The 22,296-nt window shown below is 41.0% G+C and overlaps 1 protein-coding gene across 2 annotated transcripts; it reads left to right on the forward strand.

Moving 5' to 3' along the window:
* The first annotated feature begins 7,039 nt into the window (after nt 1-7,039).
* On the forward strand, nt 7,040-21,987 carry zyx (zyxin). Of its 2 annotated transcripts, none has more exons than XM_068323716.1 (10): nt 7,040-7,306; nt 14,760-14,998; nt 15,570-15,835; nt 16,634-16,729; nt 17,421-17,999; nt 18,241-18,388; nt 18,642-18,811; nt 18,959-19,137; nt 19,693-19,813; nt 19,895-21,987. In XM_068323716.1, exons 2-10 carry the CDS (start codon nt 14,776-14,778, stop codon nt 20,006-20,008), a joined length of 1,896 nt encoding a protein of 631 aa, XP_068179817.1. In that variant the 5' UTR covers nt 7,040-7,306; nt 14,760-14,775; the 3' UTR covers nt 20,009-21,987. The 2 variants fall into 2 exon arrangements, with proteins under 2 accessions (XP_068179817.1, XP_068179818.1); XM_068323717.1 differs by lacking the exon at nt 7,040-7,306 and adding an exon at nt 7,553-7,743.
* The last annotated feature ends 309 nt before the right edge of the window (nt 21,988-22,296 follow it).

Here is a 22,296-nt window from a genome sequence, read left to right on the forward strand (position 1 = left end):
CACACATGATATTGGAGTACCAATATCACTAACATGTTTCCTGTAATATCCAATTCAATTTGCAACCATGATCACATATACCTGAGTTACAGGGACTGACACTCATAACATGATTGGGTAATTTGTAGAACAAGCACATGCATTCATGCAATGAGTGGTTAAATCAACAATTTGATATAGTGTGTATATATTGGGTTGCCACTACAAGATCAATAGCATAAAGCTGATAATGCCACGCTGCCATTGTTGTAGTTATCTCTGCACTGCTGTAATATTGTTGAGCTAAAATGGGGGATTCTCTCTCTCTGTCTCCCTCTCCTGTGTGCACTCAGCCTAACAATGTACTGCAGCGGTTTGCCTCTCCCATCTCCATCTCAGTCACCCCCCCCCCCACACACACACACACACGCACACACACACACACACACCGATTGCCAAAATGTACACCCAGACACCAACACCAAACAACCCTGGAAAAATGGAAGAAAAAAAAACAAAAACAGAAGAGGGTTTTCCTTCACACCCAAGCCGGCACTGAGTCTCCACCTCTTCCTCTGTCGTCTCTCTGTATCGATCCGCCCCTCAGTCATCTCCCTGCTTGTATCTCTCGCTCTGAATCACATCCCCACTCAATCCTTTCTATGTTTGTGTTTTGCTCATATATTCACCATCATCATATCTTCCCTGGAGAAAACAAACCCAACAACATGTGTCTCCTAGATTTGATTTGTATGTTCATCTCCACCACCAAAACTCTCCACCATCAACCATCAGCCTCTGCGTCTCGCATCTGCTCCACACACATTTGTCTGTTGTTCCTGAAAGTGCTTGCCAAGAAAATGATGCGGTGAGCAGCTTGGACAGTGAAGAGAGTCTGTGCAGTCGCTGACGCTTTTGTTGACATGTATGGGGTGAAGAAGTAAGAAAGGAAGACAACACAACAGATGGGAGGATGAGAACAATGAGAAAATGAGCAGATGGGGGAATGATGGGAAGGACAATCAGAGAACAGTTGAGTCATGTGTAGGAGAGGTGTGGAGACGATGCTGTATGAAATTATAATCAGAACTGAGAGAGGAAGCAGATAATCCAAACACTTGGTTTCATGATTAAACAGACACACAAAAAAGAAGACACTGAGACTTTGAGGTGATTTAACAAAGTCTATAAAGTGGAGGAGTGACTTGCCAGACATAGCATCTCATGTATAATCCAGCCAATCCCTGCACTGTGAGTTTATATATAGATGTGTGCTCGCGCTCTCAGTTGAGTTCCCTCAGGGGTAGAGGAAATGAGGCTATGGGCTGCTGCAGCGGTCAGCTCCACTCAGGCCTCATACCATGAATCTGTTTGGGGATGGAAAGGATGGCTCCCCTCTGATATGTGTAATCGCAGACTAAGTATTTTGTCCTCCACCCCTGCCTCCCCCTTATGGCTCCTAACCCCTCCCTCCTCCTGCCCAGCACTATGAAAGTCTAAGGCTTGCATGACCATAAAATTTTAGCTGATGATTAATTGTCATATAAATAACTTTGATTAACGATTTAATTTTCTCCTGTTAATTTTATCCCACCATTATACTGTAAGTCTAATCACAATGTAATAATATGAATACACCTTATGAAAAGACTTATTTTAAGCCTCGGTAATTCGCAAAAGCCTCGATTGGACCTGCGGCTGTGGCCGTCTGTCCATATTTGGGGGATCCGGCTGCCAAATCACCTCCTCCTGCTCACCTCCAGACAGTAGATGCACATTGAAACAAGAGGTTAACATTGAAACAAAAGATTAAACAGTAAAGGTTAAATTAACTCTCCATTCATGGTGAAAAGCTCCTCAGATGACATCCTTAAAGAGCACCAGCAAAACATCATGCAGACAATAATAACATGTTTACAGTCATAGAAATGTGACATTCCCATGATTATGCAAAATACCTACAGTCAGGTCAGATAATTGCTGTCAGGCAGTAATGGAATCATTGTGGCAGGCCTTTGTACGTCTGGAAGTCCCCGTAGTGCTTTTCTTAGTCTGTCTGTTCTCGTGGTGTCATTACTGAAATTATTGATTGGTGTAGGTGTATCCATCCTCTGCTACCTGTAGTCCCTTGTCAGTATGACTCATATTTGATTCTCATTCACTCTGCACATTCTTCAGTATCAAAAGATGGATGTATAAAATAAGCTAAAACATAAATTGCAGATATGAACGCAGAGAAATAAGTACATACACTAGACCTGCAAAGTTTTGATGGTGAGAAAATAAATCTGTAAGTACAGTGATTTGATGATCAAATCACTCTCTGTGCTGCTTTTACTTCTCATACAAAACAGTAAACTGAAAATGTTACTGGATTTAGACTGTTGATCAAACAACACAAGGCCGTTTAGGCATTTCCTCAATCTCTGGAAAATGTGATTTTTATATATCCTTCTCTGAATTCTGAGATGAACTGAGAACATACACAATAAAGAAAGTAATGATTGGTTACAACACGGTCTCTCTCTCTCTCTCTCTCTCTCTCTCTCTCTCTCTCTCTCTCTCTCTCTCTCTCTCTCTCTCTCTCTCTCTCTCTCTCTCTCTCTCTCTCTCTCTCTCTCTCTCTCTCTCTCTCTCTCTCTCTCTCTCTCTCTCTCACACACACACACACACACACACACACACACACACACACACACACACACACATAGACACACATATGCTTTATGTATATACAGCGCACTTCTGACAACATTGTGATCCATGATGGACCGTCAATGTGAAACAAGGTCAACCACAGAGGGAAGATATTCATGACACTAATCTCATTCGTGATGTTAGGGCCATTCACAAAGACAACTGCCTCCACCCACCCGTTAACACACATGTCTACCAACAAAGCATCTTCAGCAGCATGACACTGCTTTGCAACACATGACACAAACATCTTTGTTCATGTTCCTGTCAGCACGATTCATGTTTTCCTATGTTGGGTGACAAGGCTGTACTGGATATAAATTATGCAGCCCCTGTTTAGTATTATCGCCATGATCCACACAAACCTCATCAGTTTCTGGCTGTAAGGAAAGATTTTCACCTCAAGGATAATGAATAACAGCTTTTATGCTGTCTTTTCCTGGAAAGCTTAAGATGTTCAGAGCTGATGAATGGAAATTCCCGTTTATAAAGTCATTCTAAAGGTTGGAAAACAAGTCCAGACAGCTCAAGTTGGGTTTTTTTTGAAATTCCTAAATATTTTTACCTCATTGCTTCCCAATGCTATATACTGACTTTGTCCTCTGCTGAGCTGCTTGTGTGTGTTATGTCATGTGTTAATTGCAACCATATGTTAACATCTGCAACCATGGGACATGATATTTATTATCAGACAGCCAGAGTGCAATGGGTTTCACATATGAAGAAGGAGAGGAAAACATGTAAGTAGAGAAAGAGAGGTGACGGGGGTTGGACTGAGGAAATAGAAAAGTTGAGAAATAGAAAGGGGGACACAAAAATGGTGGATTGCTGCTTCTGAGGAGGAGAGAGGCCAAGGAGCCTCTCATAAGATTCTCTCTAATGGCGTGATAAGCTTTTCTTTAGCCAGTGGCAGACAAGTTATATGAGCATTATTTAACGCTTTGGGCAGTTCACTGCTTCTAGCTGGGATTTATTTTTTGGGTTGTTTTTAATGTGTGTGTGGTGGGAGTTAGGATGTCTATGTGTACGTTTTTGTGCACTTACACAAACCCTTGTGTATGAGGAGTTCCCAAATCTCCTCTATTATTTACAATTCTCTTTTTGTCTCTCCTGCAACTGCCTCACATTCTCTCTTGCTACAGCGCTCCTCGTCTAAAACACTCCAACTTGCCCTTGCACGTTTTGTCCCTGGTGAACCACCCATCCATTCTCCTCAACTGTGGTTTAGGTCTCTGTTTATATGATTTTACTCTTTCCATACCCTCCTATTTTAAATACTGGGAGAATCTTCTTCATTTTCGGTGGTGACCCATGGCCCCAGTAGTGTGTATCACTCTGACACCCGCTGGGGGAAGTAGGGACTGCAATCTTACACTGGTTTTCAACAGAGGCCGGATTGGCAGCGCAGTGATTTTTCCCCCAGTTGCAGATTGAAGAGACCATGTTCTAACTCAAGTATGCAGGTATGAGTAGAATAAAATCAGTTTTACTTTGTGTGCACTACTGCTACCTTAATTACAGGCTAGTCGCCATGTCTCTACTAACTGGGGGATTTGTTCATTAGGTATTATAACTTGTCTTACCAACTTGGAATATTGGAAAAGCTTTGTGAATTTGAGCCCAAATGGTCAAAATATGTTTTAATACAGTGGAAAAATCTTGATACTGAATTTGATATTTTTGTTACAAATATGGATTCTATCTAAAAGAATTAAATTTTTCAAAAAAGGGTTCTGTGTTGAAAGAAAGTGTTTAGTAATGACATGGAGGATGAGTGTGCTTTTTTTTGTTGTCTTTTCTTACATTTTAAAATCTTGAAAACCCATTTACAAGAGATCCTATTATGTCAACAGATGGGTTATGACCCCTCCTCCAGCCATCCATGCACAAGGTGGGGTTCACGGTGCACAGCTCATTCAGTCATCAAACCACAAATCTCCACAGTGTGAGGGAACAGTGCTAACCGAACCCCTGCACAGACTACAGATACATACAGTCTACACAGTAATGTCTGTATTCTATGTCTTTAAATACATTAACTTATGTGTGAACAAAAAGTAAGTGAATGCAGAGAAAGAGGGAGACCATGTCTATGCCTCTATCCAAATTGAAAATGATCCAAGATCAGGATATTGACTCTTGAGTGTTGAAACATTATTAGGGTGGAGGGGAAAGAAAGATATGAAGGGAAATAAAAGTGCAGTGTGCAGATGGCAGACAGAGAGCAAACTGGTAAAAACATGAAGCATAAAAAAAGAGAAAGGGGAAAGAGAAGTGCGGGTCTTCAGAGAGGGAGGGGGGCGAGGAACTGTTCATTCCACAGTTTGGCTGCATTCCAAGCTGTCTGGCTCTGATTCTGACAGCCTCACGTTTTTTTGGGTTTTTTTTGTTATTGTTTTTTTGGCTTTTTTTGTGTGTCTTAACTCCATGCTGGGCCTTGAGCTTCCTTCTCCCTGTCTGTTCCAAACTTTTGTACCTTCACTCATTTTAGTGTGATATAATATTTGCAATGTTATTAACCACCCCCCCCCCACCTCCACCCCCACCGGTTGGATGAACTTTAGAACTGCCAGGAACTTGGAACGGCATACAAACACTGACCGTTTCCTTCGGATGTCACCTGCCTGAGAGCCGCCAACATGGACAATTTTCAGCACGGCACCGAAGCTGCTGTGGAAATGTCTGACTGGAAACTGATGATTTGCTGTTCCAGTATTACTGGGGAGAGACTGGAAACATTCCTTGTGGGACAATAGGCTATCAAAGACCCTAGTGACCACTCCCTGTTGTTCACAGACATGAATCAGGCAGGTTACACAACATGCTGCAAAAGTTCCATTGTGGGAGAGTGGATTCCAAACCTGAATGAAACAGATCTGTGCTGTCACGACTGAAGGATAGATCTGTCAGTCGTTCGTCAAGTTATAGAGGTGTCATGAGTCAGGGTATACTAATGTTAACTGGAAACGCATTCATTTTAAGATACTGAACAAAGTCCTAGTAACTCTTAAGCAAAGACAAGCTTGTCCTGTTTGCAGGTTACCTCTGACCCTTCACTGAAAATACGTGATGAAGTGAAGCATCAAAATATAAAGACAGAGAGATCCGACTGTCGGACAACTGAAGGTGTATACCAAACCACAGTAAGACAGAAGTCCACTTTTAAAAAAAAGAACAAAATAGCAGTTCCCTGTAAATGGATGGTTCCTGAATTTTGTTAAAAAATGATGTACCACAATGATCTACAGTATATACAATGATATATATACACAATGATATATATACTGTACAATGATATATACTGTGTATATATACACACTGTGTACAGTATATACTATATATATATATACAGTATATACAACTTTTTTTTTCTTTTTCTTTGACATTTTGCCTATTGTCCCAATAATAGACATTTTCTAACGATGACACCTCAAAGTGTGATGCATGGGCTGCATTATTCATCCAGGGTATGTGGTTTGTGTAAGCGCAGTGCATGAGGGTGACACATTAAAGGATGTTAAGTCATAGAAGTGGAGGATGTGGAGGATGGGAGGTGTCATTTGACATCAGCTTGAGGGCGATCACATCCTTTAGTATCGTCACAGTAAGACTTAACAGCCGTGACATGGATTCACTCTATAGTAAAACATATTAACTGTATACAAAGAATAGGTTTATGTATGTGCATGTTGCCCTCATGCAGTGCAAGTTAAGATATTGAAATGCATTTGGCAGAAGAAATTATGTCTTAACATGACTCTGGCTTTGCTTGTTGAGGCAAGTGTGTGTGTGTGTGTGTGTGTGGGGGGGGGGTTATAAAAACCATCCATGTCTTTTCCTGACTGTAAATAAAGTTAAATAGCAGACTTATTCCACCAACCAGTCCTGTTTGAACATACTTTGTTCAGCTGTTATAACTCCTTGTGATGAAAACCCCTACCGTTTTTAGTGTCTGCATCTAATCAGGCCTCCAGCCCCATTATCTCTCCCTCCCTCTCTCTCCCTCATTCCCTACGTCTGACCTTACAAGGAGAGGCAACAGGGTTGATGTCATCGAGTGAAGAATGTTGCAGGAATCCAGAGAGAAAAGAGAGCAGGGGGGAGGAGGGGTCTGACTGGACAGTTTATGAACACACACACACACACACACACACACACACACACACACACACACACACACACACACACACACACACACATACACACATACACACACACACACACACACACACACACACACACACAAAGAAGAACAGGGTGAGAGAGAGAGAGAGAGAGAGAGAGAGAGAGAGAGAGAGAGAGAGAGAGAGAGAGAGAGAGAGAGAGAGAGAGAGAGAGAGAGAGAGAGAGAGAGAGAGAGAGAGAGAGAGAGAGAGAGAGAGAGAGAGAGAGCTGTTTACATAGTGATACACAACTCCTGAGCCGAAGTGAAACGAGAACGAACTTGTTTGGAAGGATGGTGTCATTCCTTTACCAGGCTGAAAAGTACAAGGGGAGGGTCTAATAACTGGAGAGGAGAAGAGAGAAGTTACGATTACAGTCGAATCTCTCTCATCCTGAACCGATACGGAACGGAATAAAAGGAAAAGGGAGAGAAAACGGGATATCCACATTTCAGCTGCATTACAAAGTGAGTAATTCTTGTCAGTCGGGATAATTGGCTTTTTTTCCCCCCTTTTTCTCTTTCTATGTTGTTCTGTAGTGATTTTTAAAAAATAATTATGTTTAAACAGATTTTTTTTTTATTACTGCTGCCGCTATCACCTGATGGAATGTCAACTTTGTATGTTCCTCCATCAGAGATACCTTCGGGTGGGTAGTGTCCCTCTGTCGTCCATCTATCCGAGTGTCCCTTAGTGGCCGTGAACGCACCATACTGTAGTTCGTCCAGCTGATGAGCGCCGACAAGAGCGGACAATGCGGAAGTTACGACAGGAAGTCGGGCTCAAAAGTTGATCGAGCTAGCATAGTGGCGATGCGGCTATAATCGCTCGCGTACGTCAGGGACAAGGGGAATATCTAATTTATGACAGAAAAATTACGACAGGCCATCTTCTTTGTCATAAGGTAAGATTAAAATAGGGTGGCCTCGGTAGCAAGTTGACCAGAGGTGCTTACGTGTGCGGGTGTAGGTGAATGAAGCTAACCGCTGGAGTGATAAACCGGGGAGATAACGACTGTCATATCCGCCGGTCAGACGTGCAGGAGCGATGTGGTTCATCCGTCCGTGGATTAAATGTGGCTGAAACTATGACTGTTCAACTTGGATTAAGAGCTAACAATATAATTTACTATAATTATTCAGTCGGCTAACGTTAAAATTGACATGATTTGTTGTTTTTGGTCTATGGGTAACATCGCCAGTTCATGGTCTCCCTTTTGGATCGATGCTTCTATTTTCATCATTCTGTATTTTGCTATTTAGTGATGGAATGTTGTGTTTAATTAGGCTGTGGCTGTGTTGGTGTGCGCTCGCCCACCGCCAGCTGTCAAAGCAGAGGCTAACATTACCCTATCTAATAAATGGGGCGCAAACGTGTCTGGAGCGCCATGGTGCCGCATGTTTGACTTAGTGATAGCGCCAAATAAATAGAAATCTGCGATAAAGTGCCACGTTTTCCTGCTCCGTTTGTTTCCGTGTCAGTGAGGCCTGTAATCATGACACGTTTTTTAAAATGACTTTTTTAACACTCCTCAGGGAACACACATACACTCATTGTGACCCATTTCTGTGTTTTAGACTTGTTTGCACATCTATATTCTCAGCATACTAGGATTAATCATGTTTGACTTGAGTCTCAAAACATAATTTTCATAGAAATAGTCTTAATCGAACCAAACCCTATGACCACTCCTTTTTTAAACTAACTCGCCCTTTTAAAAGGCATGAATATTAGGTAGAGAACTACTTCTGGAAGAACGCACAAAATGACTGGGATCATGCCACTTTGGCATGCCAGTGAAATTCCTGAAGTTCTGGAATAGCTGGGGATGATCTGATCTAAACCACAGGGAAAACCTGTGGGGTTTGTGGAGTGAGTAAGTGAGACATCCTCTGCAGTCCCAGCAGCAAGTCCAGACAGCTGTGACTGCAGAATTGGCCGCCATCCTACAAGATCGCTACCAAAGGCTGTGCAGGTCAATGCAGAAGGTGCACTACGGCTGCTACCTGTGCTGTATCCTAGCGTTGTGGAATTCATTCCAGTAGTTTTCTGACAATTAATGAGTATGATGCAAAAACAACCTTTCTCATAATATGGAATGAAAATCCAATGATCAGCCCTTTATTGAGATAGACATCTTTTTTTTTTCTTTCTTGGACCGTGCCTTCCATCAGGATATGTGGAAATACATCCAGTAGATTTTGAGTAATCCTACTGACAGACAATACACCACTGGACATGGATGAAAAAAAAACATGTTTTAAATCCCTTGAATATACTTAACTGGATTACAAAATTTGGTTTTCATATAATATATGCGAGGATGTGAATAATAAGGATGAATAGGGTGGAATACTTGAGAATTCTTGTCGTTTTAGTAGGGCTGTGCTTTACTGACATAAGTTGATATTTCTGTTGTTTGACATTTTAAAGGTAAGGATAGTCAGACAATATTTTTGCGTCTGTATTAATAAAATTCCTGTGTTATACCAACTCTTTTTGATAGGATTGTATTGTACAATAGAGATCTTTTAAGTGTCACTCTAAACTATCTAATCTGGTGCCATGTCTTCTGAGATGTCATTGGTGAGGGTGTTGCCATCTGTTGCTGTTCTTGTCATAAGGATTAAACTAAATAGTCCTACGAAAGTCTATTTTTTTATTGTACCATGACTTGTTTAGGCCTGTCATAGACAGCTGACTCCCAAAGCTTTTTATAATCAACATAAACTAAGTGGCATTTTATTTGGAGATGTTAAAACAAGATATTTGTGAAGTTGTGTACACATTTCTGACAGCTAATTTTTTGAGCAGCATCTGCCTTTTTGGACCCAAACCACTGCCATGCTTGACAGAATGATCCACATTTATAAACATGAATGTTGAAACTGGTAGTCTCTTTTCTGTTGTATTAACTTCATTAACTAATTTTTGTCAGTCTGAACACTACAATGGAGCCAACATTTACGCCTGCTCAGCACACACTGCATACACTCACAGTGCGCCAGTGTCATCACGCAGTTATCTGTCTTGCTAGACTGATCAATGAGTGTTCGGGATGTGGATTTTTTTATTGGTTCAAAAAAGGTGACACGCTAGTTGATGTCAGCTCAAACATCATTGACACAACCGCTACACATGTACCATATTCTACATCCCTACATTTTAGAATAGATTTTCTGCAAGAATATGAAAATCCTGTGATCATCAGTGTTTGTTTTTCTTTCTTACTTACCTTTTCAACAGCAAGATTGTAGAGGAGCCTCAAACCAAGCCCACAAAAAACAGTGTTTAAGAATAACTTATGGGGAAAAGACTCTGGCTTGAGTTCTCCTGAGGGCAGTGTGGTGCTTATGTTTGAAAAGCCTGCCATTATGGTTACTGACGCCTTAGTAACTGGTGAGGTAGTTGAGGTCTGGAAGTGATGATGGTCTATGGATGGCTTTATGCCACACTTTGTGAGGTGATAAGAAGACCTCTTTCACTGGAGTCTAATGTCATTGTTTTTGAGAGCATATTTTGCCCAAATCAAATTCTCCATTGTGTCTCTGTCTTGTGACTGTTGCATCGGCTGCACCATTCCAATTGTTTGACTGAGGGCTAACACGAAAGCTATCAGTTAATGTGATTACCAGTTTTGAAATGTTGCCTGTTCAGTCATTAATTTAAAAGCTGGACTGATGCATTGGTGCTCAATGCATGGCCAGTGACCTGTAAGGTTGGACTCGACAAGGGTTGCTTGCTGCTGCTCATTGACCGCTGGCCAAGACACACTCTTTCAGAAACTGGGTGTTCTATTAACGTCAGAACAGTAGAGAAGTATTTGAATAACACACGACTAACTGATAGGATGTCTGACTGGACATGGAAGGAGTTACGGTCTGCATTTCATGTTCTCTTTATGTTATGTGTCCATATCTTTACTGTAGAGTATAAATGGGCCTTTAGATAGTGAGTGAATGTATTGTATGTAGTTTATACCAAGTTCAATAAACTGCAGAGTGCAGTGTGTAATCTATGTTGGGTGCCCATATCAAGGCGACACTCTACTATCCTTCATCACAGTAGTAAAGTAAAAAATGATTAAATGCAGCTGCCCCGAGTGATGTCATTCAGTTCAAGTGGTGGCTGACAGATGAAGGATAAGGTTGAGGGAAGTGCAAGAATGAAAGAGATAAAATGATCGTGGGTCAGCTACAGAGCAGAACAGTTTGTCCATCTGATTGTTGAAACTCTTGATTTGGGGAGTAACAATATGACAAAAGATGAAAACAGTTAAGAAAGAGGCTGAATGGAGAAAAAAGAAAGTGATGTCATTCATTTCCAGTGCCAAATATGTTCCTCAGCGGAGGGTCCTCTGAAATCTCAAGGATCAGATTTCAAGATGGATTTGCACAAGGACGTCTGAGGCAGTGGAGGTGATCTCATTGTATGAAGTCCCCCAGGAATGTATCGAGGAACAGATGGAACAGGACCGCCAAGTTATTATCACTGTTGAATAATTTAAATGTACTGTTGTCTAAGGTAGTCCAAGTACTGTAATGAAAATGCTAAATCATAGTCTATACTGCCCTTGTCAAGCACTCCTGTCAGAAAACTGGATTAGGTCTGGGTGTGTTGTGTAGAGCAATGCTGTGGATTTTCATACTTGTAACCCTTGATTCAAGCAAGAGCCTTATCTGGACCGTAACGAGTCAATCTGTCTTCTCATTACACGTTCCCTCCCACAGAATCTGAAGTAGGTCTTGTTACTAGGTTAATGAGTAGCCAGCGATTTTCCAAAAGACTGAAAAAACATCTGTCCTTGCTCTCCTATTTATGTTAATTTGCTATTCTGTTTTTCCTTTGCTGTAAACTGCTCCACCATTATTTGCCTGCAGAAAGCTGGAAACCAGAGTAGTTTGCATCACCTCTTGCTGATTCATGGAGCAATTTTCTGCACAATTGTGAAGTGCAGCTAAGGTTTCGTGGGTTGTTTTTCCAGCTGCTCTAAGAGGATGAGGATATTTTTTTAGAGCAAATTCCAAACAATTTCATTTAGATTTTACATCAGTCAATGCTGCAAGATTTAAGAGCTCATCATTTCTCAAGTTATACCTTTGACTCATGACGTTGGAAAGTTTTAACACAGTAAATTTAACGGGGGTATGACTTAATATGCATATACACTTTATTTATATGTCCCTGTTGTGTGTGGTAAAAAGGTTCAAAACACGATTAATAATGAGCCACCATAGATTATCGAATGAAATATTTGACACTTAAAAATGATTGTGGTCATAAAACATGTCTGTAATTGTTCAGTGTCAGGAAAACTTGATTAAAGTAAACCGACTCATGGTTTGAAAAGAAAAGCCCTCCCATGACTTCAGAGAATTTCTGGATGTCATGAGTGTCAGAAACACTTTTAGATCTAAGGCTTTTCTTGTCTTGTTGGCTCTGAAACCATTGTGTGTGTGCCAACAAAGTGGAACGAGGATGAAATACATTTCCTGGTTTGTTTGCTGTTGCAGTCAGTGAGCCCATTTGTACATAGTGATTTTCGAGGATGTGTCAGACTTCATCTCTTCTTCTGGGTTTTTTTTAAATGTAAACCATTATCTAAACAGTGAAAACTGAACTGTTGCAGAGCAGGAATTGCTATTTCATGTTTTAATCTTTGGATGAATGCAACTTATGTAAAAGAGCTGGCAACTAATTAAAAAACTAGCATCTCCATGCCTAGAATCATTGTCAAATTTTGTATGTCAAATAATAAAAATCATGTCTATGGTTTTCTTTACTCGCTTTAAGGGCAAAAGAAAGTAAATGAGAGAATGAAAGTAATAAACTCAGGGGGTTGCAGTAATGTGTGCCTTAGGTCACAGCCAAATTGAAAAGAGACTTTGAAGGTGCTACCTTTCACTATTATAAATATGGTTTAACATGGTTTAACCATAAAATACCTGCTTTTACAGTGGAGTTAGGTTATTGATTTGTCCACTTTTCAGACCACTGGGAGCAGAGCTAACCTACCCGCAGGTACTGAACATTATGAACAGCATGAAGTAATGTGGAAACTGCACCTAAATCTTACCACTTCTCTCATCTCGTCATAAAAATCAACTAATAGGAACAAATAAGTGTCATAACAGAAATGGTGTTCCTACTAAGCCACAGAAAAATGTTCAAATGAGATCTACACCATTGAGAAATGTGCGTTTATAGGACCACTTCTGAACTACATATGACTGAGATGATGGTTTACCAGCCTCTCACTTGGTGCCTCATCATGCAAAATGTTCTAATGTGGCTAATTTTACCATCTGCAACTCATTCAGCTTGCAGACTGTGGCTGCGTGAAATATCTCTTTTACAAAATATTGAATATGACTAGGCATTACTGTTATTGTAGGCAGGGTGGTGAGTAGGGGCCACGCTACTTCTGGCTGTTGTCTAACAGCCAGCAGGTTCCAGGTTTGATTCCTCTCTGTGAGGAGTTTTTACATTCTCCTCGTGTCTTTGTGGGTTCTCTCTGCATTCTCAGAATCAGAATTCAAGTTTTCTGAATAACTCCAATAGAATTTGAGTTTTGGTCTCAATTTGCAACCCCACTGTTGAAAGACGTGCAAATTAAATCAAATCACGGTGCGTAAAACAGTTTCTTAGTTGAAATGATTGTTTATCAGTATGAAAAGCATTTCAGAGCTCTAGGGTTCAATAGTTTGTCAAACGGCCACATTGTGAGTTCAGTTCCTTCATGTGTGAGTTAACGTTTCGGTTCAATAAGAAGAACCATACATCTGAATAAAGGTCATGTTCTGAGTCAGCGGCCTGCAGTGAAATGTGTTCAAACTTCCCGAGGAATCTCGATAGAACCGCTGACGTAACATCAGCGTTTGTTTAAGCACAGTAAAGAAGCATGTGTTAAATATTACAAGTCGTCTCTGGCATCTGCCCTGTGTCCGTAGCCTGAGGATGTTGTCACACACTGTTCTCTTATCCTGCTGTCGACTATATCCCTCAGGTCTTTCCTTTAAAAAGGTAATACTTGATCTGAAGAATGCCTGCTGGTTATTTTCTTGTTAAAGCCCCACCAAACGGGGCTTATGGTGTAACCCTCCTCCGTCCTATGATCTGTAGAAAGACAGTGGACAGAATTTAACTTTGTCAATTTTCCTGTCAGTTTGATCACATTGAACTATGATACAGGGTGTGGGCCATCCACATGAGCACAATTCAGTTTTTCTGTTCAGAAACGGTATCTGCAACCCTGAACGCAGCTCTCCTCTTTTTTTATTTTTAATTCAACAAATCCAAAAATTACATCAGCAACATTTTAAGAGAAGCTTAAATCCATGGGGTGTCCAGTAGGTACCAGTCTGCACAGTGTACTGATGTTGCAGTCAATGTAAAAGTAGTGTGTTGTGCTAACTGAAAAAGTCAAAAATGTGCAACTTTTTAGGAAGCTATTGCCAAGGTTAAGGTTGGAAAATTTGGCAGAGTGAAAGAAAAATCTTTCCCTACACATTCATCATTCTAGTTTTAAGCTGTTCCTTCAGCTGCCTCTCCCTTTACACCGTCCGAGTTACACTGAAGTACGATTAATGCAGTGGTACCACTTTCAGATATCAAACAAGTTAAGTCTAATCTTTTTTTCAGTGTAAAGACATGACATACTCCACATCTGGTTCCTGATAGTACCTACCTTGTAGTTTTCATCACTATTTTAATGCTGATCTTCTCCAGCAGACGTCCTGACTAAGAATGAAACCCATTAACTTTAGACAGCGGATCTTTAATTGTGGTAGATTTTTGTCACAGGGACAGAGGGGTTGATGTCAGATCATTAAATAGCTGCCAACTTCTTCATGCTACTTGTACTGAATTGTTGTTTTTGTTAATTGGCTCTTCATCTATCTGCATGTTCTCATCCTCTAGATAAAACACTTAAAAAATGGAGGACTCCAGCAGCAGCAAGCCTGTCATGGTGACGTCCTCTCTCAACTTCAAAGTCACCACCCCATCCTTCTACAACCAGCCAAAGAAGTTTGCCTCTGTGGCTCCACCACGCCCCAAAAGTGTGACGCCTCCCTCAGGTCCCTCGCCGACACCAGTGGGCACAGGCGTGATTGGACGAGTGGGAGACCTGCCTCCACCGCCCCCTTCGCTCTGTGATGGTATTTGTATTATTTATGCTATTATTCATGCTGTTTTCTGAACCATTTCGCGCTGATTTTAAGATGTCAGCATTGAAGAGTTGCACAGTTGATTTGTTTTATTGTGCTGTTACATCAATCCATTGTTTCTGAGGCATCCTGTTAACCTACTTTAACTCCTGTCTCATTTAAATTTCAGTCAAATGTTGAGGGAGCTTTTGGTTACTTTTGGATGTGTGTGTTTATAGTTTAATTAATCTTTCTGAGTTGATTTAATTCAATGGTTCCAGGTAAAATGAAAAGTTCCATGTGAAATTAATAACACTGTAAAGAGTAATGCTTTTTTGATTAGTTTCCTGTATTGTAGGAACATTTTTAACACATCAAGGCATCTATAAATATATCCATATCATACACCTCAAACTATCCAGAACCACAGAAATCATGCAGTTTTGTATTTTATATTTTTATGGTTTACTTTAATTTCATTATTTGAAGAAAAAAAGAGCCTGCACTGCATTGGATGATCAATGCAGCGTGAGTATGAAAAAAAAGCAGCTTTTAACCAATCAACCCTCTTCATTTCTGTCAGACTTCCCACCGCCACCACCCCCTCCCCCTCCACTGGATGACGACTTGCCCGCCCCTCCCCCTGAATGCCAAATCACAATCGCTGCCTCTGACGTTCTCCCTCCCGCCTTCCCCGCTCCACCTCCGGTGGCAGATGACCTGCCCCTGCCAGCTCCCCCCGAGGATAACACTTGTTTGCCCACCTCCCCATCTCCCCCTCCTCCCCCACCCCCTCCACCTCTACCTGCCTCCAGTACCAGTTTTCCAAGCGCTGTTGGACACCCACAGGTGAGTCACGATGGAATCTTCACCACATAAACGTGAGTTGCCTCACCAGTCTGCATGTTTCATTCTTTCAGTGTATGTCACAGCATTCCAGTGTCATTGGTTAAGCAGGGTGGACATTGTTCTCGCCAATCGATCGAGTGCTGACAGGAAATACTATCTATTGAGTTTTTGCTGCAAATTATATTAGCGTCAGTCTGGAGTAAATCACCCAGCGTCATGCTCCAAACAGGATTACTGCTCAATTGTGCAACAAAAATAGTTTATAGACTTGAAACAAAAGGCTTGTTGTGGAGTTGTTGTTTATTGCAGGACTGCTGTAATTACTGTACAGCTGGCTTGTCGACATACAAATACGCGTATATAAAAACATGGCTTGGATGTAATAAAAATACCTATGTACATGAATTCATGAATAAAGAATCTCCTGCTACGCAAACAATTCTGTAAACTGAAAATTAAATCATCAAATAGCCGGTGTTCTCCTTCGCCTGAATGGGGAGTAGAAATTCACATCAGTTTTACTTTGTCATCTTCAATATCACTATACTGTGTTTGTTCTGTCATTGATTCTTAACCAGATGTTTGATGTTCCACACCATTAACTGTCACCGTTTTTCAAATAGAGCTAGATTATATTTCAAGCAGTATTTTGAAATAAACTCAGTAACTCATAACTTTATAGATCATGATATTTTCTTGTCATTCATTCATGACGTCTTTGCTCATCCTGGTCCCTTCATCTTCTGTTTCATCACGACGACTTGATTTATCTGAATAATTTTGTGTTCGCTCTGCCAGAGGCTGATGGAGAAACAGACCAGCTTCGACAAACAGCTTGACTCTTTAACCGACTTGCTGTCTGAGATGGAGACCAGGGGACCTTTCAACCCGAAGGTAAACAGAATGTTAGGATTCTAGCTAAAGAGGATGAGAGAAAAATGTCAGCAGGTATTGGCTCAAGAGCCTCACTATATGAAGAGAGAATGAGTCACACAAGCAAGGTAGGTCAGTGGAAATACTTCAGGGAGACGCCAAGATGGGGTCAATGCTCTCTTCATCTGTTTAGGGTGAAAGCTCAGTGATAAATAAACCGCATACACAAGTATACAAGACATGAAAAACAAAGAGCAAAGAAGCTGGTGGTTCACAGAGGGAGAGAGGGATACACACAGAATTGAGTGGAGAGCATGGAAGTGTGATGAAACCAATGTGTGCTGCCAGAGAACCAGTGAGAGGGCCATAAATGGAGAGCACTTTCATCCAAGTGGGAGGTACCGGATCAAGACAGAATAATGTTGGCACAAAACGGCAAAATAAATGTCAGAAAGATGAAGCACTTCTCTTGTTCAAACTTTGGAGGACTAACTATATTTTCTTTAATCAACCTGCCTCGTATAATATTAAGTGACTGCTCCGTTCATTTCAGCACACATTATTATACTGTATTCCCCTCCAGTGTGTGATAACAGATCCTTTATGTTGCTTAAGGTACAGAATGTTTTTATAGAATAACCTGAGTTTTTTTTCCTGTGTTCTTTGCTTTGGTGTTAATAACTCCTAAAGAGATTGTTTCATTTATTTACAGTTACCAAGCCAGTATACTGCAGCACCAGCACCCAAACATTCAGCTCCTCCCCCAACCGCTCCAAAACCAGCCCTCTCCTTCCTCCCACCGCCTGAGATGGGTGACCGTCCGCCCCCAGCACCTTGGGCAGAAGAACTCAAAGCCAGAACTAGCAGACACGCCAATCACAACTCTGCACTGAACACTGCTCCCCAGCCGTTTGCTAAGGCCCCAGCTACGGCTCCTAAGTCTGGGTTCGGAGGGAGGCCGGCAACCTCATCCATCTCTCTGGCACAAAAACTAAACCAGAACCTGAACCAGACTTCCACCCCAATTAATGTTGGACCAAAACCTTCCCCGCCTTCTGCTTCTGTCATCAGCTCTTTTCCTCCTATTCCTCCCACCGTACCCCCCGTACCTGCTACTCCACCAAACAATATGGCAGCTCCCCAGGCCTCAAACCATGTAAAGCGATCTCCCTTTGCCAGTCAGGATAATGCAAACCAAAACCCCCCTGCTGCTATACCTCCTCAACCCAAGATGATGGCACCTCCCAGCTCCTCTTTTAGCCAGCCAATGAAAACTCCTCCTGCATCAGCAGTATGTTCCAGCTTTATGTATTTATTTACTTAGAAACATTTGACCTTGTATATACTGTATAAAAACAGGAAGAACAAATAATTTACTATAGTCAACAGATCATAAAATTGAATTTCATGCACTGTTTTCAACTGCTTCATCATAAATAATAAAATGCTCTGCAAGACAAGTTGAAAGCAGGTATGTAAATTATCTATTTGTGTGTGTGTGTGTGTGTCTGTCTCTGTGTTTCTGTGTGTAGAAGCAGCCCTCACCACCTGGCCCAGTACCTATCCCAGGAGGAGGTGTTCCTTTGAATATGAGGGAAGTGGAGGAGTTGGAGAAAATGACCAAGGACTTCATTAAAGACATGGACACACATGCGCCGGTCATCACCTCCCCTCCTACAGGTACATGCAAACAGTGATGGCTGTAGTATTGGTGCTGGAGCTAACACTGAGATTCACTATAGCAGTCATTTGTGAATCAAATGGATTGTAATGATAGAATGATTTGAAGGACTTTTAAGCTAGGAATTTTGCTTTCCTCACTAATTAGGAAACTATAACAGAAGAATTTAGAAAGATGGATGTATTTGCAAACAATCTTGTTCTCATTCTTCTGCTCTCTCTTACACACGCTCATCTTTTATTGTTTTTTTAGACATCTGTGGGAAGTGTGGCGAGGCTCTGTCCCGTACCCAACCAGCAGTGAGGGCCATGGACAAACTCTTCCACTCCAACTGCTTCTGTTGCATGAGCTGCCATCGCCCCCTACAGGGCATGCAATTCTATGACAGGGATGGTTCGCCCCAGTGCGAGGACTGCTATATGGTGAGGATGCAAACGCACAGTTGACAAAATTGTTCATTGTGTAAAGTGGATGAAGTGATGGCAAGGAAAGGCAAATACTGACTTATTAAAAATGTGTCCAACGGTTATTTCTATTTTTAATGAAACGCTCCTTTTGCTCCCCCTCAGAGTTCTTTGGCAGTGTGCTCCAGATGCGGGGAGAAGATCACGGACCGTGTACTCAAGGCGGTGGGCCAGTGTTTCCATGCCCACTGTTTCCGCTGCAGCACCTGTTCCTGTGTACTTGAGGGGGCGCCTTTTATCACTGACGACAACAACAACCCCTACTGTGTCCAGGATTATCACAGGTAGCTTTTGGCTGTTGATACCTTAGCGAGTAACTGCTTCTATTCTTAGGGAATGTATTGATCTAAAACCAGTCCGCTTACTGAGCAGACCAAACAGTAATTTGACTAGCATGATTCATCCTTTGGGTGGTATGCTGACGCCGACGGCCCACAGCAAGACAGTTCCAGGTTCGAGTCCTTTTCTGTGCGGAGTTTGTATGTTCTCCTCTATGTGGGTTCTCTCCGTGTTCTCCGATTTCCTATGACCTCCAAAAACATGGACTTCAGGTGGATTGGTCAGTTCCAAATTGCCCATAGGTGTGAATGTGTGTGTTAGTGCTTGTTCATTTTTGTTGTGCTGGCGTTGAGTCCGTAAGGTCTCCCCGCCTACTGCTCATGTCAGCTGGGATAGGCTCCAGCAACCCCCGTGTAAGTGGAAGAAGTGGTATGGAAAATGAATTTAATAATTCATCCTTCCCAGTCTAGGTTGGCAGGCCTACAAGAACTTGGTGAGAGTGTTTCAGAATTTGTCTGGTGGCCATTAACTGACAGCCAGTTTGTCACTTTTATCCTCAGGCGTTTCTCTCCTCTGTGTGTGAGCTGCAATGAACCCATAGTTCCAGCCCCAGGCAGCGAGGAGACTGTTAGAGTGGTGGCTCTGGACAGAAACTTCCACCTCAAGTGTTACCGTTGTGAGGTGAAGCATTTAAATCTTTTACCAAATATGCATCATTCAGTGAATCCAGTCAACTAATAAACATGCTTATTTACTCTCCAGGACTGCACTCGGGCTCTGTCCATAGAAGCGGACGAAAACGGTTGCTATCCATTGGATGGTAGGATCCTGTGTATGAAGTGCCACACCCAGCGGGCCAAGCAAGCTGCGCAGTGATTTGCAGAAGCGCACATCAACTACAAATCAAATCCAAAAGCACAGGATTTATTCAGCTGCCAGTTTTGCCTTTATAACAGGGCCTGATTCAGTAGACGTGTGCGAGTGTGAGTGTGAAAGTGCTGCGTGAAAAGTTTTGCATGCCAGTGCAACGTAGTATTTCCCTCGTTTCTGTTCACTTCAGTGCAGAAGTAATGTACTGCACTGAAATAAATGGCCCTGATATTTTATTCCTGATCACATCCTCTACAATCTATTACCTTGTTTGTATAGCAGAGCATACTTTTTGTGCCAATTCTATGTTTACGCTAAAAAAACAAAAAACTAATTCCAGCATAAGTTGCACAAGAACAGTTTGGTAAAAAAGAGCAGTCTGGTGAATATAATGTTGCCTTTCTTTGTCTTTCTTCAATGTTAATAGCACCATGTAGTAAGATATGTCCATCTCAAGACTTTCACTGCCTGGTTATTTTCTCCATGAGCACTGTAATTGTATCATTGATACTGAGGCAGACTGCTGTCATTGAGAAGACGTATCAGTGACCATTGTGAAGATATCGCCACTTGGGTGCTGGTAGAATATATAAGGACTTCTGCAGTTGCTGTGCCAATAAGCGGGGTTAAATGCGCCTTCCTCCAAGTTTACTCTTATCATTAATGTCATTGGGGGTGAAACATTGACTGCAAAAATGATTAAAACAGTGAATGTTGCTTAACATTATATATGTGAATTTGATCATTTATACGCATGTGTTGAATTATATTATTTGTTGCTTTTGTATTTGATCATTAATATTGTATGATGGCAAGATAAGAACAAAAATCAGTCACGTTCCTCTCAAAAATAGTCCACAGCTGACTTAGCATTGTATTTTTAGATGCATGCTCTTAAAATGCACAAAATGAACAAAGAAAAAAGCACAGATTTGCAGAGCACAGATTCCATTTGAGTGATGTTGACATTTTAAAAAAACATCTTGGATAATGCCAGCGGCATGGTTGGAAAAAAAAGACCTAATATGCGATAGTTGCACAATTCCTTTAAGAAAAAAATAACCTTTAACTGTCACTTTGACTCAAAAGTCTTCGCACATTATCAATTTAGTTTGTATTTTAAGTAGATGCCACACAGAAACATTACTTTTTGATATCCATTTCAGAATGTCTTGCTTTATATAATAGATTTTTTTAAGGCTGTGTGTAACTATACTAAAATGACCCTTCAAGATAATAGATTAGCACAGAAATTAGCTTTTAGGTTTAGCTATTAACTCTTAGTGAACAAATATTTGAAAGCTCCAAAATTAAGGTTAGAACAATTGTATTGGATGGCATTTTTTTGTCATGTTCTGTTACAGTAAATACCACTATTATTCATCTTTTGTATTTTGGTCTATTCATGTTATATACTGTTGGATCCTTATCTTACTGTACTGTAGTGTATCAGTGGTAAATGCTTAATTATTTGGTTTTATTATTAACCCGGAGATATGCCTTCTCTATCTCGTCTGTGGGTTCCTTCTGAATTGAGCCTGGTCTGCAGCCACAAAGTCATTCCATAATAAAAATAAAAACCGTTATAATTTGTGCTTGCGTTGAGCCTGGTATAGTATAACACCAGAATGACTAACATTGCAATAGCTTTTCAGCATTGCATGAGTGCTGTGTTTGTGTTGGTGGCGGCATCTCTTATAGTATTATGTCTTGTTTGCACCAAATATACCACCTTTGTTGCCCTGCATTTGTCATCAAAATGTGATACGCATATGATGATGCCTTCACAGTTGCATTTATCTGGTGTATTATTGTGTTATGTCCTATTGTATTAAATGTGGATGCCTTTTCATATACTTTTTTAAATAACTTCCTATTTGACATGTGTGAATGTGTATATGTTTAAAAACATTTAGTCCCACCCCTTCCCCTCTGGCTGTATCAGAAGATAAACACAATAAATAAAATGCTGTATACCAACAAGATCCATGTCTGATTCCTCAACTCCCTTGTGCCACTGTAAAGCTGGAAACACCAATAAAACATGAAGGATAATGCAATTTACAGATGCATACATGAGTAAAAGTACTTCATTGAAGTACAAAAATAGAAAAGTAATGCTGAAAAATGGAAACTAGTCACTACTATTACATATTGTAATGCATATTTGAAATCATTAATTTGCCTTTTGAATATTTTTATAGCATTACAACTGATGGTTTTGTCTTCATCTGTGATCAGTTTCTCAATTTGTCAAAATGAAAATGGTGAGTTGTCAGTAAAAAGTATAAAAG

This window comes from Antennarius striatus, chromosome 9 (genome assembly GCF_040054535.1).
Source record: "Antennarius striatus isolate MH-2024 chromosome 9, ASM4005453v1, whole genome shotgun sequence".
NCBI lineage: Eukaryota > Metazoa > Chordata > Actinopteri > Lophiiformes > Antennariidae > Antennarius > Antennarius striatus.